Source organism: Panthera uncia, chromosome C2 (genome assembly GCF_023721935.1).
Source record: "Panthera uncia isolate 11264 chromosome C2, Puncia_PCG_1.0, whole genome shotgun sequence".
Taxonomy (NCBI): Eukaryota; Metazoa; Chordata; class Mammalia; order Carnivora; family Felidae; genus Panthera; species Panthera uncia.
Genome location: NC_064810.1, coordinates 85,847,389 through 85,869,870, shown reverse-complemented (window position 1 = coordinate 85,869,870; position 22,482 = coordinate 85,847,389). Strand labels below are relative to the sequence as shown.

At 39.3% G+C, this 22,482-nt stretch overlaps 1 protein-coding gene across 1 annotated transcript in view; it reads right to left on the bottom strand.

The window, feature by feature from the left end:
- ZMAT3 (zinc finger matrin-type 3) overlaps positions 1–13,479 on the bottom strand; it is a 28,581-nt gene extending 15,102 nt beyond the window's left edge. The window contains exons 1-2 of the mRNA XM_049629580.1: positions 13,266–13,479; positions 9,447–9,773 (exon numbers count right to left, since the gene is read on the bottom strand). Coding sequence (XP_049485537.1) covers positions 9,447–9,716 — 270 coding nt within the window. The 5' untranslated portion in view covers positions 9,717–9,773; positions 13,266–13,479. The remainder of the gene's footprint in view (positions 1–9,446; positions 9,774–13,265) is intronic.
- Between the last annotated feature and the right edge of the window lie 9,003 nt (positions 13,480–22,482).

Genomic DNA, 22,482 nt, shown 5'->3' with positions numbered 1-22,482 from the left:
ATAGAACTAATATTTGAAATTACAACCCAAGAAAATTGTCCAAAAGTAAATCAAGACCTGAATCTACATATTGAAAAGGCACGCCAGGTTTCTGGGAAAATCAACCTAGAACAATCAGATCTGAAGTATATTTTTCAAAAGGTATGAGATTTCAAAGAAAAAGAAAAGAAAAAGCCTCAAGCTTTCCAGGCAAAAAGAGCAAATAACTTACAAATGCATAAGAATTAGAATGGCATCCACAATATGTAAAACAAGGCAGTAGCTGAGAAGCATTTTTTTTTAATGACACTTAATGAAAGTGTCAACCAAGGATTTTATGTATAGCCCACTGTCCCTGTGTCAAGGGTCAGGACTACAGAAAAACATTTTCAACATACACAACCTTAGGAACTCAGTACGTGTTAAGTCCTGCTTGAGGAATCTTTTGGACCTTCGTCCAACCAAAAAATGACTGGGAAAACTTCAGCAAAAGGGCTGATGGTAAGTATTTTCATAGATATAATTCTAGATCAAAAACTAAATAAAAGGTGGAGATCAGGATGAAAGATTGATGTTCAAATATTACACGACACAATGGAAATCATGCAACAAAAAACAGAAAAAGGAAGAGGAAAAGTAGAACAAGCCCATTGATTCTGCAATAGGTAATTTAGCTGGAATACCATTGAAAACTGACAAACCAGAGGGGGGCCTGTGTGGCTCAGTTGGTTAAGTGTCTGACTTTGGCTCAGGTCATGATCTCGCGGTTTGTGGGTTTGAGCCCCGTGTCGGGCTCTGTGCTGACAGCTCAGAGCCTGGAGCCTGCTTCAGGTTCTGTATCTCCCTCTCTCTCTCTGCCCCTCTCCCTGTCTCTCTCTCAAAAATAAATAAACGTTAAAATAAAAACCCTTAACTGACAAACCAGACAATACATTAAATAACTGAACGGGATAGTATGATCACTTAAAGTGTATAAATAATAGGGATATGAGAATGGACTACAAGGTATAGTAGGATGTGATATACATTCCTAAGTATACGTTTTTGTATAGTTCTTACTTTTAGAACTGTATTAACATTTCATAAACTTAGAAAAAGAATCAAAGTCAACAAGAATTGGGGAAGACTCAAAATACAAACAGAAACAAACAAACCTTTTGTATAAAAAAATGAATAACACAACAATACTGAATGGGGGGGGAACTATTCACATGGTCTTAAAGTATCACCCCCACGATATTTATTAAACACAAAAAGAAAAATAGTAACTTTACAAAACAAGAACCTTATACCAGGCAGCATCTCTGTAACCTAAGTAACTTTTTAAAGCAATATTTTTACTATATATCATGCTAAAGACAAAAAGAACAATACACAAATATTATCCTCTGGTTAGTAGGTTTTTCATGGGGATGTAGCTTATCAATCTGCAGACTATGTATACTGAGAGAGAGAGAGAGAGAGAGAGAGTGTTGTGGTTAATGAGTGCCTAAGTTTTTCACTATCCTAGAAAGAAATTAAACATTAAGAAAAGATGAAAGGCTGGAATGAACACTGTCCTATTGTACTGAAATTGGAAGTTTCAATCTGAACTCAGTTTTCAACATACATGCACATAAGTATATATAAATGTGTGTACACATAAATATATATAACTAGCTCTGCCACTGAGATGATCTAGAAACACTAACATCCCAGTAGCAAAGAGTATGCCTTGCACTCAGATTTTGGTTTCTAAACACCATTTTCCAATAAAAGTATACCTGGCTCCTTGAAGAAGTGGCTAGCATAGGGAAAATACAAGAAAATCCTAGAATCTTTTGTATTCAGGAATTAAGGAAGCATGACAAAAATTACAGGGATGTGTTAAAAGGACACAGGCACCAGCTTGAAGATTCTCACACTTTTCAAATCTGGGACAACATAAACATCGGAATAAATACTGATAGTAATACATTATATCCGTAGAATAAAATAAGAATCCATAATCTATGGTGATTGAATGAAAGCAGAAAGTTCTTCCTTAAGGTAAAATTCCAACTAATAAAGGTAGAAAGAATCATTAAAACAGAAAAATCACCATTTGGCAAACACCACAGTAATAATCACTGCAGGGAAGAATCATCAATGGAAGTTAAAATTACTCAGTGAAAATACCATAAGAAATAAAATACAGAGTCTCAAAGTACCTCCCCACACGATACTTATTAAACACAAGAAGAAAAATAGTAACTTTATAAAGAAGAACCCTGGCAGGCACCACCTTAACCAGTGACCGAAGTCAACAGCACCAATGATGCAAAATTTTCATGTCATCTCCTTCCCAGTATGATGCACGGGGAATGATGCAACATCACTTCTGTGGTATTTGTGTCAAAAACACACACACACACACACACACACACAGAATCTGAGCTTAATAATGAGAAAACATCAATCAAACCCAAATTGGGATATTCTACAAAACTACTCTTCAAAAATTGCAAGATTGTAAAAAACAAAGAAAAAACTCAACTGTCTAGATTAAAGGAGACATAACAACCCCATGCAAAATTTCATCCTGGATTGGATCCTGGAACCAGGAAAAGGACCCCATTAGACAACTGGTGAAATGTAGTCTGTAGATTAGATAATATTATTGTTATCAGTGTTAATTTTCTGATTTTGATCATTGTACTATAATTATAAAAACATTCACATTTGGGGAATCCGGATGAGGTACATGCAGAAATTTTTGGTAGTGTTTCTGGAACCAGCTTGTAAGTTAAAGGTTATTCAAACTGAAAAGTTAATAAAATAGGATAAAACTTGCCCAAAGCCACAAGTAAGTGGCAGAGCTGGGATCAATCCTGAGCCACCACGCCTCACTGCACCCTAGGAAAAGTCAACAGTATTAAGGACCATCTCAGGTACCAGAAACTGTTCTAAATGTCTTACACATACTATTACTAGTGACATCATCATCTTCTTCATCATGAGGCAGAGAGGAGTTAGGATATATTTCCAATGTCATACATCTAGTAACTAGTGAGACTACAATTTGAAGACTAGTCTGACCCCAAAGTCCATGATTTCATGTTCTTAACTAATAGCCTACAGAACAGATACTAGCAAAGGAAACAGTAAGAAAACAAGAGACCCTTAAAAATTAAAGACATAAATGCCAAAGTAAAAAAATTCAATATAGAGTTAGAATACCTCTTAGAAATAAAGGAATGATGAAAGAGAGAAGAGATAAGCAATATAAAGAATTGATCCAGCTAGTCTAGGCAAGGGCTACCAGAATTACCAGGAAAAGAGAGAAAGTATAGAGAAGAATTTTATCAAGGAAACAGCATCAAAGAAAATCCCCCAGAGCTCAAGAGAAACAGGAATATGCAAATTGAAAGGAACTACTAGCACTGACCAAGGCCAATGGGAAAAGAGGCACAACTAAACACATCCATCACTGTGAAATTTCAGATATTGGGGATCAAAAGGAGAGCCTAAAAGCTTCCAAGGAGAAAAGTTCCAAAATTAAAGTAGGTCACCCACAAAAGAGTAAGAATCAGAGTAAGATTTCTCTTCAGCGATTCTAGATTACAAAACACACACACACACACACACACACACACACACACACACACGCAGACACAATGAGGTATATAGCCTTTAACATTCTTAGGAAAAAAAATTTCAACATGAAAATAAACTGTCACATAAGAAAACATAATACACACATTTTTAGACATACAAGGGCTCAGAAAAATTTATTTATTACTCCCTCACTTTATTTTAAAGAGAGAGATGTATTGTAACGTACATTTATATTTATTCTTTCTTCCTTCAAGTAATGTGAAGAGGTACTTCAATAAAACAAGATTGGAAAATAGAAAGAAAGGAAGAAAACATGTATATTTAGAAAAGCGTTGTCCAAGCCAGAGAGGGAAGAAGAGAAATCCAAAATTGACATCGATGCAGCAAACCCAGAGGGCATGGGAGGATGGAGGGATCTGGGATAAAGGGGGGATTCCACACAGTGGAAAGTGCGACGCACTGGAGGGGAAAATGGGGATATGATAAAGATATATTATGTAAGAAAAAGAAGGCACAAGAAGAAAAGCAATGAAAAACTCTAGGATATACAATAAGCTGCACAATGAAGTCAGGATCCAAATGTGAAACAACTAGTCCAAACTAGAACAGGAAATCAGTGGGTCTAATAAGGATAAATAAAACGGATTGTAAGCAATAAAAACAAAGATTAAGAAGCTAGCAATTGTTATAAATTCATAAGATTCTTCTCCCTATGTTTTTAAAGTATCAGAAACTCGAGGAAAAACAAAAGGTTATTTCGCAGTTAAAATCCACATATGAAACGAACTAAAAAGGGCATGATTTTGAGCAACTGGTGGCATTCAAGAAAGGGTCATCCATTTGAACTTCGCTTTTGAGTAGCATGGGATCGTGACATTGGAAACAGAGAAGAAAACAGTTCTACTGTGGACAATAGTTCCCTACTCATAGTAATGCAAAAGCTGAATGTCAACTTTCAACAATTGGAATCAACCTTATAAATAGAGCAACAGAAATTTTAATTTGATTATCAAATAAACAAAAATGTGATCAACCTTAACAGTGTCAAAGTAAAACTATTGCCAACACAAGATGAGAGTTGGAAGGCAGAATGGACAAGAAAAGGAAGGGATAGAAGAGGAAGAGAGAACAGGTGATTACCACTTTTCATTATATGCCCTTTGTTCTATATGCATTATTTTGAGTTAAAATTTCTTTAAATGTTTTGAGGAAGCTGTTCCTAGTGGCAAATGCTACAAAAGGTCGAGAAAGAACTAGATTTGACCTGTAAGACCACAGGTGACCTTGGAAAGGACCATTTCAGTAGAATTTTGGAACGGAAATCAGAATGCAGTGAATGAATAGAAAATTAAGACCAGGAGAGGACAATTATACCTGTCAGAACTCTTAGGAGAGAAGAGAAAAGTTGCCAAAGAAAGGGATTAAAAGCACAGGAAAGGTTGCTGTTGCTATTTTTATTTATATAGAAAAACCTGAGCAGGTTTTTAATTTGATCGAAGTAAAGAAGTGATGACAGGTGATGAAATCCACAGTTAGGGCAAGGAATCAGCCTCGTACAGAAGAAGGGATATGTACTCTTCTGAAATAAGAAGGAATGAGGTCAAGGGGACTAGGATGGAGAGGCAGAAAGCTGGTGAGACACAGCCACTGGCAGGATCATGGAGACCTCCTGTCTTCTAGTAAGTGCATTTTGACTAAACTCAGTCCACTGCAAGTTCGTTTGGAAAACAACCAGATGGGAGAATTTTGAAAAACATAAAAATTAGCTGCGATTAGAGTTGCTGATCATGAAACCGGGTAGCCAATGTTAAAATATAAATACCAAAATCAGTACTCCAAACTTTGGGATAACATCAATTGCATTCTCTGCATTATCAATTAACATCACTACAATCAGCATCACAACTGTAGAACTACTTTTTTTAACCTGCATTCTGTCTCCCTTTCAAATTAATCTAATTAATACAGTACATTGTTATTTGGCTGCTAAATATTACAAATAGAAATAGATCTATGTTTATGACAAACTTTGGAAATGCACCTTGAGTGAGCAGTTATTTTTCAAATCGACACACAAATTAGCAAATAAATTGGTTGACTTTATTTTCAATCGTGGATGCCCTGGCAAAATTTATCCATTTTTGGTTGCTTGTTTTATTTCTGCTAACGACCTTCTATCCAAAGTAGTTCTTCCTCTGGGCATGTCTGCTGCTAAAACAGTGTTGTGTTACTCCATGCCAGGCTTGCCCTAAGTGACCTGAAGCCTGCAGACAGATTTTAATAAAATGAAGAGATGTTTTTCCTCCAAAGGTTTTATTTTAAATTAAGATATAACTGAAGCCATAATTGTGAGACTGTGAAAATAGGTAATCTCATTAAAAGTAAAACAACTCAAGGTATTTTGAAGCAGATGGACTGGGTTAAAAAGACCTGGGAATAAAACTAAATCTGTGGTGACCACAGATACCCAGGGGTCATTGCGAAGGCAGCCCCAACACAGGAACATCAGGATGTCAGGGAAAGAAGGTGGTGAGTTTAAAGGGAAATAATGAGCAGCTTCCATTGTGTGTCCTGGATTTCTGGAACATGATACAGTTAGACTCTAGCATAACACTGCCCACACCACACTGAAGGTTGTTTATAATACCCTGGGCAATTTGAAACTTTGCGATTTCAACAATGGCACCAACTGACTAAAACGTTTTGAGTAATGTAATCACCGTGATTTATCATTTCACACAAACCTGTTTCTAGCTTATAAACAGGCTACCACTGACCCCTTTTATCTCACGCATAAGAGAAATAGTGAATTTGTGGTCTTGGTATCACTCGGTATTAAAAATTATAAAGCAGGTTTTCAGAAGTAAAACTTTCCATCACCTCATCAACCACTTCGTTTTATTAGCCTACTTACAATCATTACTGTTCTGCCTATTCCTGGTTCTTGGTAAGCCTTACTCACTGGTCTTACCCTGGTCTTCAGTAGCCCTTTTCTTTTTAATTTTTTTTAATGTTTATGTTTGAGAGAGAGAGAGAGAGAGAGAGAGAGCAGGGGAGGGGCAGAGGGAGAAGGGGTCAGAGGATCTGAAGCAGACTCTGTGCTGACAGCCGAGATGGCGATGCAGGGCTCAAACTCAGCAACTGAACTGAACCGTGAGATCATGACCTGAACCGAAGTCGGAAGTTCAACCGACTGAGCCACTCAGGCGCCCCTTCAGCAGCCGTTTTTAATCATTGTCTATTGGTGGACTGTCTATTAGCCTTTGATGCATCTTACAGGCTGACATTTCTGTTTCCCTTCTGTAGTGGTTTCACCCACCTCTAAGTTATGTCCATGCTCTGACTGTTTATTATTCTGACCTACTCTTTGATCCACACTCGCTCATCTCAACCACATCTATCTTGTTGACATTCAGATTTTACTTCTAAAATTAACTTTCTTCCAGGTGCCTGGGTGGCTCAGTCCATTCAGCATCTGGCTCTTGATTTCAGCTCAGGTCACACTCTCACAGTTCATGAGATTGAGCCCTGCATCAGGCTCTACGCTGACAGCACAGAGCCTGTTTGGGATTCTCTCTCTCTCCCTCTCTCTCTCTCAAAATAAATAAATAAACTTTAAATAAATAAATAAATAAAATTAACTTTCCTTCTATACTATGCTAATAAAATTGTACCATACTTTCACACGCTCATACATTAACTGCTTTCCCTTGTTTCTCTGTAAAGGGAAAACAAAAACAAAAAACCTCCCTCTTTAACAATGACACTGACTTCTTTCAAATCTTTGCTTCTAAGCTCTTAGAAACAAACTTAGAAAAAACCCAAACTTTTAATTTTCCATTAGGTTCTACTTTCTTTATACCCACTTGCTTCTCTTTACTCTATTTTTACCCTAGTTCTTGGCTGCTTAAATTATCCACTTTGACAGGCTATCCTTCTCCAACTTTTCCCCTTAAAAATTCTGATTATAGAGACATTTATCTAAATTTCACTTCCCTGTTCTCATGTTTTCTAATTTACATATTTACCATATCATGAACAGAGCTGAAATTAAGTACAATTACTAATCTTATCAACTAAAAAGTTCAGAGCACACACGTGCACGCGCGCGCACACACACACACACACACACACACACACACAAATGTAGAATCAAAGAAAAAACAACAATAAATGCAGATTGTTTCTTATCTAGGTTAAGCCTTATAATCCAATGACCCTCTTCAAATTGAATTCTCTCTATTCATAACCAGAAGCATCCATTACTGTCTATAGAGCCATAAAGTGATATTAGGAGGGGAAAAAAGGCAGGAGATACAGATATAATCCATACACACAGATTAAAATTACACATTGCCCAAGAGTTTTACCTCATAAAAGTAAACAACTCTTCTTTAAAGGGCACACACAGGTAGGTTTTCTCTCAAGTTAATGACTTAAAAATCAAACCTTGAGAACTTAAGCTTGATTTTTCAAAGTGAGTCTTAGCCTATAAAACTGGCCATTCTGCAGGAATAAATGAAGAGGAAAACTAGCACTGAGTCTTGGGTTTGACAAGCATTATCCTGACTCCCCTCAAACAGTAAAAGAGGCAAAGGAAGACCCTGTATCAAACACTGTGGTGGAGAGTGGTACACAGAGAGAATGAGAGTGGGGCTGGGGAAGGGGAGAAAATGTAAAAATAAGACCAGAAGATGCCTTCATGCACCAATGAGGACATGTGCCAAGATCTGAGATATAATTAACTCAATCCTCTGCACCTGAGGGCCAAACAAACCCAAACAAAGGGAACTCCGGGGAAGCCACACATTGTCTCTTCCCCCAAATCCCCAGGAAAACAATATACCATCACAATATTTCTGATGTACAATCACAAAGTGACACAGTCATCAGTCTTTAGGATCAAAACAAAACAAAAAAGATTTACACTTACAGTGAATAAAACCCGTAAGTTAGAGATGGTTATAGTGGCACGATGGAAGAAATACTTGTATAAGTCATCTTTCTACCTTACGTCTTATTATCGCAGCTACTCGTGCAAAGAATAAACAGCCAAATCAATGCTGACCCAGAAGACATCCTTTCATTCAGTGGTGTTTGGCCCCAGTTGCTTCTCAGGTCGCCTTTTTCCAAAAAAGGAAATTACATAATTGTATACGGATAGCAATCTACAATAAAAAGAAATACCGTACCCTCTCTTTCGAGCCAAAAGTTAGCTTTCTATTTGTTCTTAGGTAATAACACCCTTTAAAATTTTCCTTTCTGCTAGCCATTCTACATGGAGGTGAAAGCTTTAAACCTTAGAAATGATTATCAGTTCACACTAACGGGCTAAAAGAAACCACAGTATGCTTCCTATGAAGGGTAAGGCTCAATATTCCAACGTCATTTTATTCTAACGACAGAAAAATACATGTTTTCCTTAGGAGTGACAGGTTATATAAGAAGAGTCAGAGGTCAAAGAGACAAAGTGTAAGATTCATAGAGATTACCTTGCACTGAGATAAACTGTATTAGCTACAAGATAATATTTATAAGGCTAATTCTTATAAACCATTTGAACTGAGTTTGGTACATTATGTTTCAAATACCTATTCACCTGAGGATTGCACCCTGGTCCACAAGCACAGATGATGCACATTTGCCTACAACAAGTAGTAAGCTATCAAATGCCACACAGTTACGTTGAGAGTCCATTCTGTGAAACGTGATGCTCTCTTTTAATGTAGGAACCTTATGCTTTTTAATCAGACAAACTAATATCTAGTTCTTCACTAAGCCATCTTGATTATTCCAGGCACAATTGGTCATATCTGGAGACATGACTCTGAAATGAGCAAAGCCCTAAAACATTCTCTCACTAAATTCCTGGTTTTCTTTTCTTTCCTTACCTGATAATGAGCCTGGGCTTGCTGCGCTGAGTTCAAGGTGACATTGCAGAGTTTGCAGTACAGGGGCTTACATAGCTCCTCCAGGGCAGAGTCTTGCTCTCCTCCCTTAGGTAACTCCTCTTCCCCTGCCAGAGGCAAGGAAGCCTCCTGCCCAAAAGGCTTCTGTGGCGGAAGCTGCAAGGTTCCTGTAGACCTGGCGGCCACTGACATAGGAGGAGAGGATGAGGGCCGCTTAGGCAGAGGAAGCCCGGCGTGTTGCAAGAGGATCATTGGGTAGGAAAGCCTTGGGCATAATCCAATGGGCGATGAGAAGTCAGGTCTTCAAATCTGAATCAAGAGGGGAAAAAAAAATGCTCACTTAAAAATGTGACCTCAGCAATATGACATGTAAATGACCACACCACCTGACCCCTTCCTCTACTTCTCCAAGCCACCTTTGGGATTTCTTTTTGCCTCCTCTAGCAGACCTCCCCTGTCTGTTAATCCACACTGACACTATGCTCTTCCACTGAGAACAGCTTTATAGATTTCGCTTTATTTTGCTTGGCACAGCTCCAACTGCGGTCCCTCTGGCCCATGAACATTAATAGCATTGCATCCATGGCTAATTAAATCTAAAAGTCACATGGCTGAAATGGACATCAAAGGTCACCTAGTCCAGACCCCTTCCCTCAGGCACACTTACACTTAAATACTCTTGATGATAATTATGCATAGACAAAAACACTACAGGCTAAGAACCTTAGCAAATGTCTCCTTTCCATCCAAACTAGTCTTTCCATCCAGATGATGTCAAAAAGAGCAAAATAAAGACTGTCATGTCTTGGAACCCTGAAAACACTCTGAGAGCTAGCTAAAATATCAAGGAAGTTTAGGAATAACTCAGTTACAGTGTAACAAAAATAAATAAAAGAGTTCCTTCCCATCAACCAGTAATAGTTAAATAGGTAAGCCAATGATTCCTCCCAGCAGAGGCTGTAGACAGCGTGTGGGCCACATGCAACTTCAGATGTCCTCTGTTTGGAATATACAGTGTTTTGTTTTGCTTTCACTTTTTAAATTGAATTAGTCATCAACATTTAAAAATCAAGAAATTCCTGGCTTCTCTTGACAAAAGGATGATCTGGCAACACTTGGCACCTGGTCCTATATGGACAAGTAGCTAGTCAGTGCTGAGAGGCTGAGAGGCCAGTAGCCAGGCTTGCCTTCTTGGGGCCACCTTCTTCCCCACTTGGCCTGCTGTCTGTATCTATGCTACTTGCCTGCTCCCTGTAGGCCCTTAAGCATAGGACCCCACTTTGTATGGCCTTACATTCATGAGTTGCCTAAAAAATCAGAATATTTTCTCTTCTTCTAGCCATAAATTACCTGCATAAAATAATGTATCAACTAAATGTCCTATGAGGTAATGGATCACACTACCATTAGCCCAATTTAATTCTAGTTCCTCATCGGTCTTTCAGCAATTTCCTTTCTCCTTTTTATTAAGTAACTGATAATCTCAATTCTGGAAAAGATCCAATACGTTCCAATACCTCTTCAATTTTATACATGGTTTCTCCAGCCTCCCACCCAGCTGGCATCTTCTAACCCTGAGTATCTCAAAATGAACCACAGTACACGCTCTGAGTTCCCATGATTCTAATTAACCCAAATTAAAATCCTTACTCCAAAACACACAATTCCTTCCACTCTCTCAACACTACTAAAACCTCTTTTCTTGGTCAATAAAATATGGCTATTTTAAACTGCTGAAATTTTCCAGCTGCAATAGAAATGTGTACATTTTCTGACGATAATAGATTTACTAAAATTAACCAAAATTTTAAAAAGTTAAACATCTCTTTTAGCACAATTATAAGTATACCTGTGGAAACTGCAATCAAGTAGTAACTTTTATACTAAATTCAGGGTCTGGGGGCAGCAGAGGATATCAGGGCAATGGCAAAATAACGGAGTTAAGAGCAAAATACAAAAATTATTAGTCATGATATTCAACAATACTTCTCATTCATCATAATATTTAAAAGAACAATATTATTTTATTCTTAAGCAGAAGTATACTGTCCATATCTCTAAGAACATAAAGAAAAGCAATACAGATTTAGAACCTTTAAAAAGTCAGATTCTCTATAATCATATTATTCTTCTCGATTAAATGAAACAAGACAGGCATGGATATTTGAAAAAGGGAAACTAAGGAGACAAAGCCACTTTTTCAAAAAGTTAGCTATCTAATTATAATAATTCGTAATATTAAAAGACTACACATGCCACCTGTACAGAGACATACTGCTACCAAACTGCCACAAACAAGCTGCCAGTTCAGAAAATGGAGGAGAGTGTTGAAACATCTGGATAAAGGAAATCGACAATACAAACAAAATCAAACACTACTGATTGCCTAGACATGTCTGGACTTGTTTTATGAAAGCTCACTCCCACTTGAGGAAATTCCAGCACGCATCCCCCCAGTGTTGCCTACAGGTTTCCATCAAAATAAAGTCCAGTCTCAAAGCACAAAGGTCCAAGAGGGCCCTTCCAGAGGTGATAAAATCCTGTGCATTACGGAAAAAATTCTTGCCAAGTACGAACTACCCATTATCACATTTTATCTTTATAATTTTTAAAGAATGGCCAGATATTCCAAAATTATTTCTTGTGATATTTAACAAGCAAAATGATAATGTCAACTCCCAAAAAGGATATGTGCATGACAACTACATCAAGTATTACCATGCTGGGGGCGGGGGGCGGGGAACCTAACATAAAAATTAAATCTGAAAGAAATAAAACCTAGTCTTTAGTGAAAGTCTTTAGTGATAGAATATAGAGAAACCCAAAGCGTATGCGACTCGGATCCGTTCAACTACTGCATTAGAGTAAAAGAAACTAACTTGATGGCTAATGTAAATAATATATTCCTCAGACCTTAAAAACCATTCAATCTGATGCTTTAAGTGGCATAAACGAAGGACTTAATGGTGGTTAACGTCCTGGTTTGGAAGGGGTTGAGGGAACAATAAAGAAAGTCAAGCTTTCATGGTGTACCCTGTTTGAAGAAAAGGAATGATCATGGCATAGTTTTCATGACCAGACTGGGGCCTACTTTTCACATACTGTATTAAAGACAATCACTTTCTCAGTTGGAGAAACCTACAGAGGAAAGAATACAGTGTAAAGGAACAGGTTATTGGTACCACAGCAAACTAGGGAAGTCTACAGTAATTGGGAATTCAGGAAATGAGGGGGAAATGGTGAGCATTACTCAGAGGTCATCAGAACGCAGCGAGAAGTAATGAAAGAGAGAAAAATAGAAAAATAATCAGCTGAGGCAAGGTCTATCATATAAGGAAGATTCAGAAGAATGCAGGGATCTGGGGGAGAAGAGGCCTTGGTGAATTGGCGAATGTTTTCCAGTCTCAGCTAAGACGGTTCCGAACCCAAGGGAACCATTTACACGTTTGAATCTAAGCTACATACACTTCAGTATCGCCCACGTATACCTTACATTCCTAATATGTGCTTGCATAAACACGAGCGCGCACACACTCACGCACCTCGATCCCATAAGGATGCCATCACGAAAGATGGAATCCCCGGTCTCCCACCGGGCGGGGGCAAGCGTGAGGGCCAAGGCAGCAGCACGCCTAGACCATCCAAAAGGTGCACGTGAAATGCTCAAAAACAAACACAAATAGCAGCGCAAGCCTGTCACGTGGAGGGCAGGTGGAAAGCCCGCACCCGAAAGAACCGCTAGCCGCCGTCGCTCCGGGGCTCGTCCTAAATGCCCCGCGGCTCGCGATCGCCGGCACTTACCGGAACCCTCGGGACGCGCGGGGAGTCTGGGCGCCGCGTCCACGCCGGGCGCCCGCCACCGTCTGCCCCGCGCACCCGGCTCGGCCCGGCTCAACTCCGCCTCTCTCGACGCAACTTTCCCGGCTGGCCCCCGCCAAGCCCCCTCCGCAGCTGAAGGCTGACTGTCAAAAGTCAGTCCAGCCGTACCCACTGGGAAACAGCTGCAGGAAGTGACTGCGGAACCGGGAGGCGGCGGAGGAGGAGACTGAAGGCGCCGGCCCGGCGTCTCCACTGCGCATGTGCCAGGCGGGGCAGCCCGGCCGCGGCGGCGGCCGCGGCAGCGGCTGCACGCGTGTCTCCAGCATCCCTGACAGGCCGGGTGCGCGCGGGACAATTGCGGGCACTGCGATAGCAGGGCCCCTGGGGCGGGAATGGGAAACAAGCACAGGGCGGAAGGAGGGTGCACCACCCAGCGGACAGGTCCTAAGTGCTGTTCATCACAAACACGCTGGAAAGTTGATCCAGAGCAAAAGCTTGGGCAGAGCTTTTGCCAACTTTCATCTCCTGTCGTTGAGATCCAAACCTTTTCACTCCAGCCGCGCCTTCAGTCCGATGGTTGCCTCCTAAGCTCCTGCCAAATTGTCCAGGATCCTTTAAAGTGCTGTGACAGAACCTTTAAACTACACCTCTCCCCAGGATGGAAGAAGAGCGTGGCTGACGGTTCAGAGGTCTCCAATCAGACAAGAGCGCGTGTGCGCGCCAGGGCACACAGACACACACACACACCCTCTCTCCTATGCTACAGTGGGCAAGAGAAAGAGAAGGCTTTCTCCTGACCCCTGGATCCCTATCTGCAGAGTAGGAAAGACCAGGAAGAGGTTATCTAATGCTAGAATGTCACATCATCACGTGGGCAACTTCAACACCTGTAGAGTTGACTTAGATGAGCTGAGGAATTTCCAGCTCCAAACTTCTATTAATTTGTAAACTATTCCATAAGAAGATGGGGGGGGGGGCGAGGGTGGCAAAATATACATAAATTTATTATTTTCACCATTTAAGTGTACACTTCAGTGCCATTAGGTACATTCACACATTCATGTGCTTATTTTTTAATCATTAATTAAAATGTCAAGGAGATCTAAGTATAGCAAGATGTGCCCTCATAGCAAGCAACTACTGCAGGCAATTAAGGCTGTTTCTTTGACTGAAACATACCATCCAGTACCACTAACAACAAACCAGATTGACTGTTTTCCAGAAATGACTTCATAAATACAGTGACTGTTTAGCAATCATACACACACAGCTAGTATACCCAAGCCATTTGGGGAGAGTAATCTATCAGGGTTAAATAGATAACAGAATTTTTCTGAATTGATTCTCCAACTGTTTATGTATACATACTTTATGTGTCAAAATTTTACATGGACACATTGTTTTTAAAATAATAAATGCTGCTGAAATCCACTTTCCAGTCCTTTTTCTGCATGCTCTTTAGCCATGTCACAGTCTACACTCTTTAGCTAGGACTGCAACTGGACCTCTGCTAACCTTTCTGACCTGACCCTCGCACCAGTCTCCTAAATAATGAACAAAATAAAGTCACTCACATTTACTTGTTTACTCATGGATGGGCCCCATCCATGGCACTCACCCTCCTCTGTAATTTAGCTCTATCTGCATCTTGAGTGCAAAGTGCTTTTTCTCGCCTATCCCTGCATTTCTAAATCCCACCTATCCTTAAAGGCCTCTTCTTCAATGAGCTCCATAGCACTTTCTCTGCACACCTCGCTGACACGCTTAATATTTATTGCCTCGTGTTACAGTTGCTTAAAGAAATGACTAATCTGCCCTATAAATCCCTTAAGCATAGAAAGGATAGCTATCTTGGAGTTTTCAAGTGGTATATTTCATTCTTTTGTGCAGTTTTGTATGTCAGGACAAAAATATGAAATATTAACTGAGGCGTGTCATCCCCCAGCTCTGTACACATACACCTACATTTCCATGTCCTCTACCTCTGGTCTCAGACTCTTCCCAAACAGCCAGAGCACTTCCTTCCCTGCCTCAGGAAGAAAGAAGAAGCAACTCTCAGATGTTTGTTTAATAGATTTCAAGCTCATGGTGTGACAATAGTCTCATAAGTCAAAGGTTTGGTTTTGCAGTAGCTGTACTTCATGAGTTTCAGCTTCTAAAGAGCTGAAAGAAAGACAGACATTAGACCATAATGTATTAGTTTTGCTGTAAAAGCAAATAACGCCCAAATCCCGATGGCGAATTGCCACAAGGTTTCTTGTTTGTATTAATAACATGCTGTGGATCAGCTCCCTGGGTCTTCTTGTTCCAGGTCCCAGGCTGAAGAAGCAGCCCCTATTTGGGACTTGGCAATTCTCACAGCATATGGGAAGAGCCAGAGGGCTGGTGGAAACACATGAGACCTCTTAAAGCTGCTTCTCCAATGTATCATGACATGTCCACTCAAATCCTATTGGCCAAAACCTTTCATAGATCCAAACCCCAAGTCACTGGAGAAGTTGACAGCTTCCAGAGGCAAATCACATGTCAATAGGCATGGAATACAATCTTACAGGGCAGTGATGGGTGGTGGTTTAATTATAAACAGTAATGCAGTCTGCCGCAAAGAGGAACCAATTTTCTCATCCTAGAGGTATTAGTGTGTATCTCCCAAGAAGGGACTTGTGCCTCGTCTTCACAGTCAAGATTAGCCTAAAAGAAACTATGGAGTTAAAAATAACAGAACCCCGAGATATGTTCCTAAGATCTGAAGACAGAAAATATCTGAGTTCTATTACTAGCATAGCGATCAGGAAAACAACCAAGGTCCTGGGGGTTTTCTTTAATAAGCCAACAGACAGCAGCATGTTGGCATGAAGCATTTGTGTATGAAGAGCCAGAGGAAAGCCCTCAAACCTGTTCTTTAGTATCTATGGCAATAAAGACCCTTCAAAGAGGCTGGGAGGACTACAAAGGGTTGAACGGCCTAGGGGTCAAAATTAAGGACACAGCTGAGTGCATAGATCAGTGATCCAAAAGCAATGGAAACGTGGACATCAGCTTCTGAGGTCAAAGGCAAGGATGTTCACATCTGAAATCAGATATCTCTTCTTACCCCCTCCCTATGCACTCCATCCCAAAGAGTTTAGTTGCTACCCTGAGAAGAACAAGGGGAATCAGATCATTCTAAAGTGATTACATTTTAGCCAGAAATTATGTGGGGACAGAAGAGATTTGTGAGTAACAGAAGTGCAGGTGGAATTGACCAAGTGAAGTTTTCTGGCCTTAGGAAGAGCGAGATCTCAACGTTGAGACAATTTTCTTTTAAATTTTTTTGCACTCTTGAGTTTTATTACTTGATTTAACATAACTAGTATGTTTGTATCACCATGCTCAATTGGATAAATGGATGAATGAATAAACTAATGAATGAGGTATTTCTGTTTCCTTCCTCTGTAATGGGGATTATAGTGCTTGACAATTATACTTCATAGGAATGTTGTCTCTTTGGTATAACTATTATGTGGGAAACTCTCAATTTATCAAGAGGAAACTTCCATATTAAAATAAGGATAATGATTTTTCATTCTGTTAGATCCCATATGATAAAATCTACACTTTTCATTAGTTTATTTACCAAGAAGACGGCTCTAACACACTTTTGGTGTCATGGTGTGAGCCTATGGGGAATCTAAGCCAGAAGTCTTCATGTTATACTCAAAATCAAAAAAAGGAGAAACACTCATTCCTCTCCATGGACTGATGCAATTTGTCAGTTCAGACCCCCTTTGGAATATAAATTTCCATCATCTTTTGAGACCACATCCTTTACTCTCATGCCCAGGCCATAACACATTATGTCTTCCAGACCTACTTCCTTCTTTAAATTATCAGAGAAAGCCTCCAAAATTATTTGTCTCTGACACTAACCTCTGCTTTTCAACACAATCCATCCTTTATAATCAAAGCAGTACAACAAAACTCAAATCAAGCAACATAATCTCTCAGGAATTTTAATAACATTTTAACATTTTTTACTTAAAAATAAAGTGTGAAGAAATAGTGGGAAAATGGCAACATCACTGGCATGAGTTTTTAACCTCCCTAAATTCCCCCGATTAAAAAAGTAGACAAAGTAAGTAGCAAGCCCAAAAGTCTTTGGACAACTACTACCACAAAGTATCCCCACCACCTCAAAATATAAGTAACAACAGAGACAAACCACCAATAGCTACAGAGCTGTGTGGTATTAGCAAGAGAAAGCAGAGAAAAACAGCAGGGACATGAGACAGACTGAGAATACCAATCAAGCTGACAGGGATGCACCGGAAAGCTCAGTGGGCCAATTTGAGGACAGCAGCTGAAATGGAGAAGAGCCATGCATAGTCCAGAAGCAGGTGCATGCAATGGGTACGTGATGAGTTCAGAAGGGACTGGAGCACATCAGGGCCCATAAACTCTCAGAGCTAACTAACCCTAACTCCATTTCCCCAACTGAGGAGAAAGTGCTGGGAATAGAATCCAAACGCTGCAGGTGACAGAAATAGGAGAGAGGAGATCCAGACTTGAAGAGGGAAAAGAGCCAGGAGATCTCAGAAAGTAAGCCAGCAGCCTGGTGATACTACATGAGGAGAAGGGAAGAGTGAGCTCTGAAGTCGGACACTGAAAAGGTATCTTAAATCACCATCCTCCAGCTCCTGATCGAACTTGTAGATTCAACTGCCAGCTAGCAAGACATAACAGGGCAGAGAAACATGTTAAACTGCACTATGGGGATGCATTCAATAAAATCTAGACATAGAACAAATTACCTGATTTCTTCAAGTTTAAATTACGCAGCAAAACAGGGACAGGGAAAGAGACTTGGGGGGGTGTGGGGAGGGGGGTCAGTTAAAAGTCTTTAACCTGCAGATTAACATCTCCCTCTGGGAGGAAGACATCTCTATAGAACTAGGAGCATCAAAGGTCAAGAGAAGACTGACACTCCAGCTCAAGCGGTCAGGAAGAGAGAGAGTAAATTCTTCTTCCTCCATCTTTCTCTTCTATTCAGTCCTCAATACAGTGCGTAATGCCCACCCACATTGGGGAAGGCAATTCACTTTACTCAGTCTACTGATTCCAATGCTAATCTCTTCCAGAAACACCCTCAGAAACACCCTGAAATAATGTCTACCAGATACGTAGAGATCTCATGATCCAGTCAAGTTGACACATAAAATAAACAATCACAGGGGCGCCTGGGTGGCTCAATCAGTTGAGCGTCTGACTTCGGCTCAGGTCATGATCTTGTGGTTTGTGGGCCTGAGCTCCCGTGTCGGCTCTGTGCTGACAGCTCAGAGCCTGGAGCCTGCTTCAGATTCTGTGTCTCCCTCTCTCTCTGTCCCTCCCCTGCTCATATCTGTGTCTGTCTCCATCTCTCAAAAAATGAATAAGTGTTAAAAAAAATTATTTCAAATAAATAAATAATCACATTATGTAAGATAATGAATGCTATTTTAAGCTGCTAAAATTGGTTAATGTGTTAAGCAAAGATAACTAATATAAGCATCCCCATTAAAAAAAATTTAAACTGTATATATATATTACTTCAATAAAAATAAAAATATATATCTCACTACTCTTTTTTGTTCTTGTTTTCTTGCCTATTCTTTGCTGTTTGTACTTCCTGGTTAATGTTATAATCACATTGTCAAATTGCCCAAGAAAAACCTCATTGGGATTTTAATCCAAATTGCATTAATTAATTAATTAATTATTAATTTGGGGGAGAAGTTAAAATTTTATAGCATTATCTTCCTAACCATTCTGTAATGATTCAAGACTTATATGTCCTTCACTAAGATTTTGTGATTTTTTTCATCATAGGTACAATATTCGACATATTATTATAATTATTCAAATAAGTAAAATATACATTTTGTTTTACTGAATGAAATCTACTTTCTTTTAAGTAATTATTGCTGACATATAGAAAAATTACCAAAGCCTTGTATTATGCTCAAGGATTTAAGTAACTTTATTATCTTCTTATATTATCGCTAGAATCATATACTCTGCCTTGTGAGCAAATCTATCAACATACAAGAGACAAAAATGAGTACTTTTAATATAATGGCAATCATATTTCTTTTCTCTATCCTGTGAGATTTCAGATTATCCAGTTTTGGTCTTAAGATCTACAGGCAGCAGAAATAATTGGCTATTTTCCTAAAAACTCCATATTTCTTCCCTGGCCGTATACCTTGCTCCCTTCACAATCATAACTTCTCTGCCAATTCTAAAAAATACTAGAGTTAATTCTTATTCAAAAAATATGTGTTTCTTATTCAGACCAGTTAGTTTCCCTCTGTTTCTCTGTCATTGATACTACTAATGTGAACTCAATTTTGTGTATCCATTATGAAAAAGAAAGCCAAACCATACTTTTTCTTGACCCTTCACCCTTGCAGTCACTACTCTGGGAGAAACCATTATGCATCCACATATTCTTTTCTGTACCATTTTGTGTATGTGCTTATCAGTGACATCCAATAATGGCAAGAATCATACAATTATTTAATGTTGGAAAGGAAGGACACTAATGTGAAATAAGATTCTACCATATCAGACACTGTACTGGTGGCTTTATGATCCTTACAATAACTCCATTGAGGTAGGTATTAATTTATCCATTTTGTAGATGAGAGAAATGATTCTGAAATTTTGGATTATAGTTTAAAGTTGTTTCGCTTAGGTCTCTTGGCCCCCAAAGTCTTGGTTTCCATTCAGAGCTTCTCAAACTCATATGTACATAAGTCACCTGAAGATCTTGCTAAAATGCAGATAATGTCTCAGTATATCTGAGGTAAGGACTGAGATTCGGCATTTCTAACAAGCTCACTGGTGATGCCAACACAGTCTCTCACTGTAGTCTAGTAGTCTCAATACTAGTAGTCTCAATACCACACTTTGATTAGCAAAACTGAAAGCACAGAATTTAAGATGATCTGACTCATTGGAAGGAGCACAGGCTTTGGAATTTGATCATCTGAATTCAAATTCTAATGCAGTTACTCACTAGCCTTCTAACCTAACATAGATTCTTTCTGAACCTCAGTTCCCTCATATGAAATGTGGAGAAAATCAGACCAGCTTCACAGGATTGTTAGGATAAAAAAATAATAATAACGTATGTCTAATATCTGACACATAGCAGAGGCCTCTCCTTAATTTGCCTCTTCTTGGGAACTTAGAATATTGCTATAAAAATTATAGCTGTTTAATACATGTACTTCTTGGTGGCAATGACAGAAAACAACTAAAACTGAGAAGGAATGGAAGGATCTCAGATTTCGTAGTAGTACAACTATGGGAAAGGCAGCTGGGCTCCTAGAAACAAGGACTCAGATGCTGCCAGGAATCTCTCTCTAGGATCTGTTTCTCCCCTAAGGCTAATGGGATTCAGGCTGTTTCACTGCAGTTTTGTTTCTCACAGGTAGAAGGCCTGGATGCTAATAGCTCCAAAACATTACAGCTTAAGACTTCCACCATGAGAGAAGACTGAATCTCAGGCCTTTTTGTTTTTGTTCCAAATTTTAAAACCCTTGAAAACAGCATTAAGGAAGGCACTAGTTGGGATGACTAAATTCTACTCCTGAATCCTTATTACGCTATATGTTAACGAACTTGGATTTAAATAAAACTTGTAAATAAATAAACAAACAAACAAACTCTTGAAACAGAGTTTACTTGGACTGGAGTGGGTCAAATGTCCACCCTGAATCCAACATCTCTGGCCAGAAAGAGGGGATATTGCTGGAAGTACTAGCTACTTCAACTGTCAATTGGTGATGACTACAGTGAAAGACATTAGCGCCAAAGGAAAGAACTGGAAGAAACCTAGGTAATTGTCTCAGTTGTGACACCCTTTTTCTAAGTGACTGTGGGTAAATCACTTAATAGCTTTGAGTATCATCTTCCTTATATGCGTAATAAATGCTTTGGATTAGATGTCTGAACGCATATCCAAATATAAAATTTTATAAGCCTATACATATATGTGATAAAAATGTAGAATTCCTTTCAGTTTAACTGTTACCTTTTTTTTTTAAGAGAAAGAGCAAGAGCAGAGGAGAGGGGCAGGAAGACAGAGGGAGGGAGAGAGAGAGAGAGAGAGAGAGAGAGAGAATGAATCCTAAGCAGGCTCCACACTCAGAGTGGAGCTCAAAGCGGAGCTAAATCCCATGACCCCAGGATCATGACCTTGAAGCCAAAATCAAGAGTCAGAGGTTCAACCAACTGAGCCACCCAGGTGCCCCTAACCGTTAGTTTTTTTTTTTTTTTAATCTATCAAATAGCACCATCTTCCATTAGTATGTTTCAAGCTATTAAAGAATGGTAGGCACACCTGACGAGGTCCCAATGAACCGTTCCAGTGCTAGTGTTCTTTAACATCAGTCAGTGTGCCTCACAAGTTGCATTTGAAAGGAAAGGGCACTCAAAGTTGATGGAACTATTTATGGTTTGCTATAACCTGTCCCTGGTCTTCACTATCAAATTAGTTCTTATTTTCAAGGAGGACGTCACCCTCCCTTTGCTTAACAAGCAGGGGTCTGGAAAACAATCACCACAGGTAATGAAAACATATCCATAGTATGAATAGAAAAGACCCTGCTATAGATGAACATGGAAGGGAAGGAAAAATAAGATAAAAAGAGAGAGGGAGACAAACCCATAAGAGACTCTTAAATACAGAGAACAAACTTGGGTTGCTGGAGGAGTGTTGGATGGGGGGTTGGGCTAAAAGGGTGATGGGCAAGAAGGAGGGCACTTGTTGTGATGGGCACTGGGTGCTATATGCAAGTGATGAATCACTAAATTCTATTTCTGAAATCATTACTCCCCTAAATGTTAACTGACTTGGATTTAAATAAAATTTAAAAATAAAAAAAAAAAAAAGACCCTGTTGACTAGCTTCCAAGAAGGTTGCTATTACTTTAGAGGATTATATCACCTCATTCATGTATTTATTTAGCAAATATCAATCAAAGTCAGCTATGTTTCAGACACTGTTCTAGGTGTCGGGGACACAGCAGAGAAAAAGGCAAACAAGATCACTCAGTTCTTGGTGTTTATATGCTAATTAAGAAGATAAATAATAAATGCCTAGTAAACTCATGGATAAAATAATACCAAAGAGCCATAGTTCTATGAAGAAAACGTAGCTTTAAAAAAAGCAACT